We start from the raw sequence: 12479 nt of genomic DNA, 5'->3' as shown, positions 1-12479 counted from the left end.
TCCTACTGCGCAGAGAATATCGGTTCTTCTGAAACTGCTGTATGTTCAGAGATAAACTAGCCTGTATTGTCATCTTTTCCGAATGCTTTGAAGGGTTGTTCTCGGTTGTTTGTACATCAATGTAAGACGGGCTCCTCGAGCGTGGAACATGAAGTGGACTCTCTGGATCCGTCGTTTGATCGGACGATAAAATTTTTGAGCTCGCAGCTAATCTGCTCGCGCAAGGAGAATACTTTGGCAAGTTTATCGCGACTTTATCCGCACCCACTGACAGAGACGATCGTCCGAATTTTTTCAACGGACTGCAAGCAGGTTTCTTCTTCTTCAATTGCTTTTCGTCATTGTGGGAACAAAGACTCTCGACTTCATTTTTCTCCTGTTCCTTGCACTTGTCGAGGTTTCTCTTCGTTTTGGTACACGTGCAGTTCCAAGGAAACTTCTTCGTGAGCTCTGTAGTCTTTGCGTGTGTTGTATCGGGCCTTCTAAACTTTGTAATGTTATCCCTAATCGAGATTTTATTGTAATAACGCCATAATTGCTTACAGTCTTTAGTATTAATTGAGTCGTAGTCTACCGTCGCATTATATTCAACTTGAGATTTAGGAGATTTATTCTCTATGGGCTGAGTAGAAGTACCTCTACTACAATCAGTAATATCCTTTTGAACATTATCAGAAACATTGGAAAATGATGCAATCGATTTCTCTTCAATCGCACATTGCCGACAATCCTCCACAAGTATGTCAATCAAAGTTGCCTGAGTTATTTGACTGTCTGCCTTTTTCTGATTTAGACCAAATGAATTCTTTAAGCTTCTGTGAACAATATTTTTTTGACTGTGAGCAAAAGGGTTTTTCAAATTTTTTGGAAGATAGATATGCTTCTTAGCAATCTTTCCGGAATGATTCAATTGAAAACTGTGACGATCAGTTTTTTCGGTGGCAGCAATTTTACTCTGGCCCTTGTCTTTTGTACACGCAGAAGAATCCTTCTGCTTTGAATTCTTGTTCTCCGATTTCACACAGGATTTTTTCGGATCACCTTCAGCACTTGGATGCTCATCTTTGGAACGTGTTTTCTTGAATGAATCTGAATAATGAGTTTCATGCTTTACAGTCTGTTGTTGCTCGCAAAAGAATACATCATCTACAGAGGCAAAAGATGATTCTTCGTCACAGGGAAGGACAGGTGTCTTCTCCCCTGTGGGAGGCGACTGCTAGACAAGCTTCTCCGTTGGTGAGCTTGTCGAAATGGAACTGACAATAGGACTGACTGTATTAGAATTGTTGGAAACGGTACGTCCTTGACTGTTCGCATGCATATGGCCCCCTCCCTGTCCTCCCTGACTCTGGGAGAGGCTGAGTCGCCGTCAGTTCACCAATTCCACGCTTACGAATTGTTTCAGTCGTTCAAGGTATTGATTATATAATTCTACATCATTATGCCCAGCACCCTGAAAAATATATTAATATTAATACATTATAAAGAAAAATGTATATTAAATATTTCATTGACTAAAATGCTTTATGCATTTGTATTTAAATAATTTCATGCCAGCAGTCTTTAATTTACTTGTAGAAAGTGCAGATAAAGCGCGTAACAGTGCATAATATAAGAAACTAAAAAAAAATATCAAGAATATAATATATATTATTAATTATATTTCAATACCTCAACCCATAACGGTTCCACCGCTCGTGGACATCTTTCATAAATTGCTAGACCATGGCTAAAATTTATAACTTCATCTTCGGTGCCGTGAATGACCAGAACAGGAGATGTTACTTTTGGAACTTTATCTATACTGCAATGAAACATGAAAAAAAATTCATTATTGTCGTTATATGCTATGTACAATATGCAATATAATTTTGTTAACAGTTGCATCTCTTTTTTTTGGTTAATATCAAATAGATTTTATATTTTTAAAAATTTATTACAGGTACATTAGGACTGCGTTCGAAAACATCATCTGAGTGCTCTCGAATATCATTCTATCATTGTTGTTCGTTGAATGTGAGACAAGGACAGAATGATACCCAAAAGCTCTCGGATGACATTTCCGAATGCAGCCTAAAATTATTTTATGTACAATCAATTTTTCTAAAAATAAATTGAGTCCAATTTAAAAAGATTGTTATACAGGGTTAAAGTATATTTTCATATAAAATATGTCTATATATTATGAATATAACATGTATATTAAGAAAGAAAAATATTGCTAAAAACATTAGTTTAGAATTTAATTAAGAGTCAACTTTTAAACAAAATGTTTTTATTCAAAATTATATTAGCTGACAAAAATTCTATTGCTATATCCTTTTATTTACAAACATATTTGTAGAGTTAAATAAAACACATGCAAAAAAAACAAAAAAAAAAGATAACTCTATTTGAAAAAGTTATTTATTGCAGTCTAATAACATAAATTAGACGAATACAACTGAATTAAATTCTCATATTGTCAATCTTATATTTGACCTTTTCCTTCTTTTCATCTCTTCCATCTTTTTATCTGTATTAGTTTTTAGTTATTCCTAATTAGAGTGGCTTTGCAAGAAAAGGCATTCTTATTCTATGCATTATCACATGTAACAAATAGAAAACAAAAAGGCAAATCAATAAAAGAAATATAAAGAGTATATAAGGAGATATATGAGAATGGACAAAATAGAATTACTATTGTGTATTTGTATCAGATTAAGTTTAATTTCTAAATAATTCTAAATAATATTTCTAGAATTTTAAATAAATTTATAATTTATTTTCTAACTTTTTCTAATTCTTAGAACTAGAAAAAATATAAAAGATAAGTTAAACCAAGATTAAAGTTAATTGATAGAAACAAATATTCACATATTAACCAGATTTTCTCATTTTTTCCTTCCACAAAAACATTTTCTGAATTGACAATATTATATCGTATCTTTATGTTTCCTTAATTGTACCAATAACTAAACATCTCGTTATGTGTATTATGTAAACAAAATCAACAATGAGCAAACAAGAAGTACTATCAACAATTACATATATTATTAAACTGTTAGATGAAAACTTTACCAAAATCTACAAAAGTTTGAGATTTTAAAACTAAAATCTCGATACTTGAACTGAACAAGATCAACAATATTAATGTCTTTTTTTTTCAAGCTGTCAAATAGAATTTTTTTAATTAAAATAAATTAAGTGGATGTTATTCTCAGACCTTAGTGTATCTAAGAATAAAATTTTAAGGTTATAATAAATATATAGATAAATGTTGTAAGATTCATACAAAATCTATTAGATATTATGACACAAATATATACATTTGTTCTATCCGACTGTTTTTATGTTCTATGCTTCTTCTGGCTGTTTTCTTATGTTATTTTTTTATACTTGTCAGTTTGGACAGAAAATATATTCTCAAGGATTTTGCAAATCATTTAATTTTAGTCTCAAAACAAAATAGCCAAAATACAAAAGGTTAATAAATGAGCTGTGTAAGATGTTATTTGTAAAATAAAATTTATTGGAATGCAAATATTTAAGCAATTGCGAAATATTTCAACTCAGTCTTCTTCAGTTGCGTACAATCTTGATATTTGGGCCGTATGTCTTAATATTTTAAATTAGCATAATTTAAAAAACCTGTTCTTTGCATGGAGTTATGTGATTGTTCAATTATCAGCTCTTATCAGGCTGTTTTCTTAGGCCCTGTACACAATGGAGAAATAATAGATATTAAGAATGTCAATTAAAACTTTAGTTTTCTCAATAAATTAAAAGTAACACACAATGGAATAAGCATAAGATGTAATGCATAAATGTGTCATACAATAAAGACACAACATAATTTATTATTTATCCAGTGTGTATTGAAGAAAATGATTTAAAGATTCTAATTTTTCTGTTCCTAATCTATAATAATCCTCCATTGTGCGCAGAGCTTTATGTTATCTTTTTTACGCTTGTCAACTGCTATAACCTTTAGGCTACAATATGGCAACCTATTTCAGGAGTTTCACAATTCGTTAGGAGAAAACCTGATTTATTACATATTTTATTTGTCTCGACGCATTAAACATTTTTGAAAAGTAATTTGCGCGAAAAGGGGTCAAACGTGTTACGGTGCCACGTGCGTGGTCGTACAAATTATGGTATATCCAAGAGAAAGAGAATGAGAAAAAGAGACTCGGGCGATAAACTCATGCGCAGAAATGCCACTCGTCCTCGCCCGATAAAACTCGCCTCGCGACGGCTTGGACTTCCAGGCCCACGTATCTCTTTGTAAACGAAAAAAAGGGGGGGGGAGGGAGGAGGGGAGTAACCGGACCGAGAAACTTTCCTCGCTTACCTGGTGAAAGCGTCGAAGAACCAGGTCCTCTTCGTCTTCGGGAAGGCGACGCGCATCCCGGACATGAGGGGCGAGTGTAGCACCACCGCGCCGACCTCGTACCGCGCGGCGAGATCGACCGTGGGCACGGTGCCGATGCTCTGCCCGTACAGTATTATGTTCTCCGGACTGATGCCGTAGCGGGTGCGTAGCGCGTGCCACGCGGCGTCGATGTCCGCGTAGAGATTCTTCTCGGACGGCTTGCCGCCGGACACCCCGTAGCCCGAGTAGTCGTAGCTGAATATATTGCAATTGATCCGCGAGCCCAGGCCGAGGTAGAAGCTCGACATCTGGCCGAGGTCGACGGCGTTGCCGTGGGAGAAGAGGATGGTGAAGCGCGCGGTCGCCGAGCACCGTACGAACAAGCATGCTATGCGATTGCCGCGCGACGTCCGCGCGTAGAAGCCCTCCACCGATTCCTTCTCGCGCTCGGTGTACTGCCACTCGGCGCGCTCCGACAGGGAGATGGTGAACTTGGAGCCCTCGTCCTCGACGAACGTGTACGTGGGCTCGGGCGGCAGGAAGGCCAGCTTGTCGGCGATTCTGGACGGGCAGGGCGGACAGCAGAACAGGCAACACAGTTCACTCAGGCTTAACCCGTTCATCGTGCAGCACCGGACGTAGCACGGTGACGTAGCACCCGCGCACCGAGGGACACTGACACCCACACCGACGGCGACACCGATACCGACACGCGCACCACCACCGCCGTCTCTCTTTTCTCTCTCTCTCTCTCTCTCTCTCTCTTTCTCTTTATCACGTCGGCCTCTCGTCGGGAAGCTTCGGCATCGGAGGAGCTGTCCGGCGCCCTGGGCTCGAGAGAAATCGAATGGAGTCAGCCAGACGCGCGGCGCGTTGTTGCACCGCGCGGGACAACGATAAGGGAGGAACCTCGAGAGAGCAAGAGAGAGAGAGAGAAAGACACTTTCGCGAGAATCGACTTGTCACCGCCACCCTGGCAATGAATCACCATCCGCGCGGCGTCATTTGTTATCGGTTTCCTACGAGAACGGCCGCTCGCACAATGATTCAGCCATGACGGCCCGTCGAAACGGGTACGGTTTTTCTCTCTCACCTTCCCCGTATACGTTCGCTCTCTCTCTCTTTCGCCTCTTCTGCCTCGCGCGACCGCCACCGCCGCCGCGTTCCCTACTCACTCCGCGTCGCGTACTTTCATTGTGCGAGGTGCGAGACAAAGCGCGAGACGGAGACAGGAGGTCGCGATCCACCTTGCTGGCGTCGCATTCTCGCACACACGGCAGCGGGCAGCCACGGCAGCTCACCGAAGCTTTAACCGGACGGTCCGTCGGGTGTCGAACGTCGGACGGCGAGAGTCGATCGACTCCGATCAACGCCGATCAACCTCGATATGCCTTTCTCTTTCAGAAAGCAGAGAGGAACCTGAACCTGAGAGCGGCCATCGCGTCGTTTTAGGTGTTTTTATCCATCAGCGCCTCTATGTGCACAAAATGTGCACATTGAACTATGTAGTCAAATATTCACGAATCCCGTAGGTAATGTGCATGACTTTTTGAGTCTCTTCTATGCTATGTCCACGTTTATTTGATTCTGTTTTATGCTATACCTGTAAATTTTACAATTATGCATTCATATTTTAAATCTGTTTTATGCAAATGTGCAATACTGACTCTGTAGTATTGCACAGATCTAGCAAGGAACAGAACCAATATTTTATCTCGCATCACGTTTATCACATATCATTTTATTCCACATAACATGATAAAAATTCACTCACCGATTGCTGTCGCTGCTCCTGCTGCTGCTGCTACTGCTACATTCCTTTTCCGGAATATCGAGTCACTCGAATCCATGGATGCCGCTTTCTGCTGCATCCTGCTATAAATATTCTTAAACCGCACATTAATAACGATCGTCCGATACTTTATTCGGCAATCCCGATATTACGGATAATATATTCGCGCTAGCAAACGACACGCGAGCCATGTGAGATCGTATTATGTAATGCGGGGTCTACAATGGCAGCAGGAGTAATGGAGTAGGAGTAAGAAGTAAGAAATATGAAATGAGATTTGCCCATTTCGTTTATTCCCGGTTTTTAATTGGTCAATTGTTACTCTTACTCCTTACTCCATTGCTTCTGCTGCCATTGTAGACCCCGCATAAGAGATCGTATTCATGTGTAAAGCGCGGCATCGTGCGTTTGCCTTCGGTTTCGAGTGAAGTGTTTGCGTGCACGTTCGAGCAATTAAGTGTTTACTCGAAGGGGATACGTTTGGTAGAATATCGCGAGTGCCAATTAACTGAAGCGTTACTAGTCGTGCGAGCATACAAAGTACAAAATTCTCGAAACAAATTTGTCTCCGTTCGTACGTTGTATCTCGGCGCGTAATTTTCATTCAAACGGTTTTCTCCCCGCTTTCCTCGGCCTGCGTTTCCACGAAGTTACGTGACGTCACGACACTTTTGTGCCATGTTGATTTTCGTTTCGGGCATAGTTTTCGTGGGCGCGTATTCGCTCGAGGAGGATACGCAATCCGTTCGATAGAATGTCGATCGTGCCAATAATGAAACGTTACTAGTCGTCGCGCAATCATACAGAAATACAAAACTCTAGGAGCGAATTGATTTACTTCTGTTTAGGTCCGGTTCCACAACTCACGGTTAAATTAACTGGCCGATTATTCCATTAGAATTGACCAATCGTATTTGTTAATTTTGCTTAACGACAAATACGATTGGTCAATTCCAATGGAATAATCGGCCAGTTAATTTAACCGTAAGTTGTGGAACCGGGCCTTAGTGTGCCTCGATTCTTGGCGCTTTTTTCGGGTTTCGTTTCGTGAAGTCACACATCATACCACTGTTTTAAGTTCTAATTGTAAGTAAATTTTTTTTCATGTGAACGAAAATAGTGATTGAATAGGATTCCTCGAAAATCGCGTTCGGTCTATTTGATTTTAAGTGCAAACGCTTGTCCAAAGTTTTTTCCGTCATCGAAAAAAAGCGAGGCTTCCGCTTCGATGCTTCGGATAATCGCTTCTCGGAAATCGTCGAGGCTCCGGGATGCTTGTCTGAAGTTTTTTCTGTCGTCAAAAAAAAGCGAGGCGCCACTCAGGCGCCAGTCCCCTCGACGAATTCCGAGAAACGATTACCCGAAGCATCGAAGCGGAAACCGCAGTTCTCGGAAATCGTCCCCTCCACGATTTCCGAGCCTAACGGTTATCTTTTCTTTTTCGCCAAATCCCCGAGTCGCCCGACTCACGGTAGCCAATCAGCTACTAGCTCCGCTTACTATTTTCTCCTTCCCTCTTTCAAACGCTTCGACGACTCCGCGCGGACCGGGCTCAGTCAGAGCTGCCAGATTTTGCCGGGTTGCCCGGCACGGTAGGCCGACGCATGCGCTTACGAGTTAAAATACAGTAACGTATCACAAATCTGTAGACTCTTGTGACTACACACTCAGGTGTGCGTGGATAAGTAGAGAGTAGAATGTTCACATAATGATAAAAAATACACATTTTTCTGTAATTAAGAAAAATATTTTATTTGGCAAAAATACTACTGAGATATCCTCTGTACTGAGAGTACTGGGCCCGCCAAAATTAAGCGCCCATAATACACATAACTGTATTTGCCATCCATTACACATGCGCGGCTTGACCCATGGCGGGGGGTCTGGCAGCACTGGGCTCAGTTGCCTGACGAGAGGGGTTCGGTGGATCAGTTGTGTCGCGAAGATTCGGTAGTGAACATGTACGCTGCTCGTCTATCGGAAAAGAATATCGCGATCGCCTCGTGTGTGTGTGTGGTGTGGTGTGGTGTGGTGTGGTGTGGTGTGGTGTGGTGTGGTGTGTGAAGTGCATCGTCGTTGCCTTCCTCGCTGCTTCAGGATTATCTTCGCCGTTGCCTTCCTCGCTGCTTCAGGACCACTTTCGCCGTTGCCTCCGTCTCTGCTTCAGGACGATCGCTGTGGACCGCTGCGAACGAGCATAGTAAGTACATTATATTTTAGTAATACTTTTGCCTGCCCGTCCACAGCGCACCATTATCTAGTTATCTAGTACATTATACTCCAACAGATAGTTGAAAAATTTTTTTACTCGCATACTCGCGATCTTAAAATTTTACAATCGCAATCATGCGAGTAACAAAATCTTTCGACTATTTGATGGGATATAATGTTCTAGATAATGGCGCATGGCTCCGGGATACATGTTTTACTAACAGTTTCGTCAATCTATTATTTTTCAACATTTATTTTTCCGACCGTCGGCACCGCATTCGCAAGAAGCGTAAAGTGCAAAGTTATTAAAGTTTCCATCATTATTCTTACGACAGTTTTCGCTAGTTTTCACATAGCTCCGACTATTTCCATTTGTTTTAATAAATAATTTTATTAATTATTTTTCAAAAATTTTTTTTTTCCACCGTCGGCACAGTAAAACTGTTGTAAGAATAATGATCGAATCTGTTTGCACCTCATATCTCTGCTGAATGCAGTGCCAGGAGTCGGAAAGGAAAATTGTTAAAAATTAATTAATTGACGGAATTGTTATTAAAACACATGAAACAGGTCGAAACTGTGCGAGAATTATTGAACTGTCAGAAAAGTGATCGAAACTGTTTGCACTTCACGCGTCTCGCGAATACTGTGCCGACGGTAAAAGTAAAAAAATGTTAAAGAATAATTAATTAATTAACCAAATTATTATTAAAACGCATAGAAATGGTGGGGGCTGTGTGAGAACCAGCGAAAACTGTCATAAAAATAATGTTTAATAACAATTCCGTCAATGAATTATTTTTCAACATTTTTTTATTCCGTCGGCACCGCATTCGCGAGAGGTGAAGTGCAAACAATTTCGATTATTTTTTGACAGTTCTCAATAGTTCTCGCATAGTTCCAACTTATTCCATGCGTTTTAATAACAATTCCGTCAATTGATTATTTTTAACAATTTTCCATTCCGACTCCTGTCACTGCATTCAGCAAAAGTATGAGGTGCAAACAGATTTAATCATTATTCCTACGACAGTTTTTGCTAATTCTCACATAGCCTCGACCATTTCCATGCATTCTAATAAATAATTTTGTTATTTAATTATTTTAAAAAATTTTTTTCTCCTGCCGTCGGCACAGTATTCGCGAGACGCGCAAAGTGCAAACAGTTTTGATCACTTTTTTTTGACAGTTCTCAATAGTTCTCGCACAGTTTTGATCTATTTTATGCGTTTTAATAACAATTCTGTTAATTAATTATTTTTAAACAATTTTCCATTTCGACTCCTGTCACTGCATTCAGCAGAGATATGAGGTGCAAACAGATTCCGACGGGAGTCGGAATGGAAAATTGTTAAAAAATAATTAATTGACGGAATTGTTATTAAAACGCATGGAATAAATCGGAACTATGCGAGAACTATTGAGAACTGTCAAAAAATAATCGAAATTGTTTGCACTTTATCTCTCGCGAATGCGGTGCCGACGGCAAGAGAAAAAAATTTTGAAAAATAATTTGTTACGTCCGGCAGACTCCACGATTTCCCTTCGTCAGAGGAACAAATAATTTTACAAAAGAAATTCCGTTTCAACGGTCTCCGATAATTTTTATGTGTCTAGGATTAGTCTGTTAGAAACGTAATAACAAACATAGATGGACGAAACGACCAAGTAGATAATTCCGACTCCTTTGAATATTGAGTCAACAAATAATAAATTCTGAAGATAGAAATTCAAAAAACAACCATGGGATCTAAGCAAAGTTTCACGTTTGCTCACAAAAAATGAGCAATAAAGTATCTAAACATAAGCAAAAAATAAATAACCGTTTCCTCCATCTGCAACCCATACCGTAGCGCGTCTAGCACAATAGAAAAAATTATTTATCTCTTAAACCCAAAGGGAAGATAACCTACGCGATAGGTCGGATCCCTTCGATAAAATTGAAAGAATGTGGGAGGAAACAGAGAAACTTTCGACAGATTACTTAACGTATGATTGGGCAAAAAGGAAAAACTATTTCTCCAATAAGAAAACTTAGAATTCACCCACCACACAATCCTGAAAAAGAATCCTACCAATTAGAATATTTGAACCACCTATCTCTGGATCCTCCCCTTGTAAGACTCTATATATATATAATACCAAATCTTGAAGGGAGTCAGTTTTTTTTATATACCAGTTAGTAATAGTAGGCAATAGTAGTCAGTAATGAAAGTACCAGTAATAAGAGTTTAGCAGTCAGTAATAGATAGTCAGTAATAGTAATGGAGAGTAAAGTTTTAGAGTTACGTTTTTAGAGTTAGTTAGTTAGTTAGTAATCATGTAGAATCAGTGCGCAAGTAGACTTTAGTGCCGTTCCATCCGGGCAAGAAATCTATTCGATTCCGACAAATTTGCTCGAGAACCAACAATGAGTAAGTCCCACAATCATAATTTCTCTGGTTTTTACGTTATTCATGGTAACATCTTCCTTCCATTTTAATTCTTTAAGACACCCTCCTATTATTTATAAATAATTCTCTCTTAGAGTTTTTCGTCCCCCTTCTTTACTCGGTTTGCGGATGCGAGCCTGGCAGCTCGAGAGTCCGACCGGTCGTTCCGGTGCGCGGATTCAGAGACGGTCATTCGAGAGTCCGACCGGCCGTTCCGGTGCGCGGATTCAGAGACTGTTGCTCGAGAATCCGACCGGCCGTTCCGGTGCGCGGATTCAGAGGCTGTTGCTCGAGAGTCCGACCGGGCGTTCCGGTATGCGAATTCCGCCCTTAGTGTTCGAGAGTCCAAACAACAATTCACGGTTTTAATTTTCAAGAGTCTGCACTTTCCTAACCTTCTCTCTCCGAATTACTTAAGATATAATGTAACTCACAAACAAAAAGCTGCCCATTAGTTTTACACTTCCGAAATTTATATTAATAACCTTTGTGTTTTTTTTTATTTTATTAATAACCCTTTGTTAAACTTTTAAAACTTTTGTAAACTCAATCGAAAATCTATTTTTATAACCCTTTGCGTATTTTTAAACATTGTAAACTCTTGCGAAATTTATTTAGAACCATTCTTATAATTTAATCTTTATAAATTCATAGCCAACAAATTATGTTAAATCACGACTTCAGCGCTTATTTGTATTTCTTTATATTTTCATTTTTATTTGTTATTAGAATAAATACTTTTGTTAATTTTATGTGAAACTTTATCATTTATTTTAATTAACAACGATCTCGTCTATCCCGAACAAAGACTGCACCTGGTCCGATCCCGAGTTAAAGCGATTCAATTCGTTGACTCGAAACTTGGACCGACGAACGTACGACTCGAAACGGGTTATAGCGGGCCTATCGGCACGTTGACCTATATTTTTGAGTCATAAAAAGTGCGTTCGACCCGAGGCACATACCCTCCTTAAACTGTGTGCCTACGGGAATTCTACACGTTTTGTTACGTTCTTCCCTGCCTTACCTGTTCTCCCTGAGATATCCTTCCTACCGAATAAAGAGTAAAATCCCATAAGGCTGGACGTAACAGAACAATTAAAATTTTTGGGGGCTCGTCCGGGATAAATAGGTGTTGTCTTTGAGAAGGAATAAGATGAGGTCAATTTTGAAATAATGCTGAAGTCGATAATTTATATAAAATCACTTTAGAAAATTAAACCCAGACAATATCCAACTATATACTTTCGTTCCTAATAAATAATTCCCTGAATTAATTATTTTCTTTTTTCAGTAGACAAAATTGCATGTGAAAATTGCATTAAACTGAATTTTTATTAATATGTATATTTTCGACAACCTTGAAAGAGTAATGATTCAGTCAGTGCATGAAACTAGATATATTTATGAGCGTAAACAAATTAAAATAATATCGAATTCAAATTTTTTGCTATATTGTAATTCATTGTGATGGCCATTCCTTTATTTATCGGCCAAAATATATAATCAAATTTTACCGGAAAAAGGGGTAAAATCTATCCCGGCTGTAGAGGTCAAATTTTAATTTACACAAAATTAGTAGAACAAAAGAATTATAAGCAAAGTGCGTGTTATCCAAAATGAAAATTTCGATAACTCGCCCAAATAACAAAATATTTAGAGCTAAATAACGGTTTATCTAAAAACT

The 12479-nt window shown here is 39.2% G+C and overlaps 1 protein-coding gene across 1 annotated transcript; it reads right to left on the bottom strand.

Moving 5' to 3' along the window:
• Positions 1–1206: 1206 nt before the first annotated feature.
• On the bottom strand, positions 1207–5803 carry LOC105829978 (alpha/beta hydrolase domain-containing protein 17B). The gene is made up of 4 exons (XM_028194981.2): positions 5451–5803; positions 4337–5184; positions 1672–1804; positions 1207–1453 (listed from the first exon to the last, which is right to left on the bottom strand). The coding sequence occupies exons 2-4, from the start codon at positions 4978–4980 to the stop codon at positions 1370–1372; spliced, it is 861 nt and encodes a 286-aa protein (XP_028050782.1). The 5' UTR covers positions 4981–5184; positions 5451–5803; the 3' UTR covers positions 1207–1369.
• Positions 5804–12479: the final 6676 nt, after the last annotated feature.

The sequence above is a fragment of the Monomorium pharaonis genome, chromosome 6 (genome assembly GCF_013373865.1).
Source record: "Monomorium pharaonis isolate MP-MQ-018 chromosome 6, ASM1337386v2, whole genome shotgun sequence".
NCBI classification, from domain to species: domain Eukaryota; kingdom Metazoa; phylum Arthropoda; class Insecta; order Hymenoptera; family Formicidae; genus Monomorium; species Monomorium pharaonis.
Note: the sequence above shows the minus strand (reverse complement) of the source record. Positions and strands in the feature narration are given on the sequence as shown.

Coding starts and splice junctions, on each gene's coding strand:
- LOC105829978 (XM_028194981.2), bottom strand. CDS start 4,980: ATGAACGGGTTAAGCCTGAGTGAACTGTGTTGCCTGTTCTGCTGTCCG. Junction 1,805..4,336: donor TTCTTCGACGCTTTCACCAG/GTAAGCGAGGAA, acceptor GTTTCATTGCAG/TATAGATAAAGTTCCAAAAG. Junction 1,454..1,671: donor TGGAACCGTTATGGGTTGAG/GTATTGAAATAT, acceptor TATATTTTTCAG/GGTGCTGGGCATAATGATGT.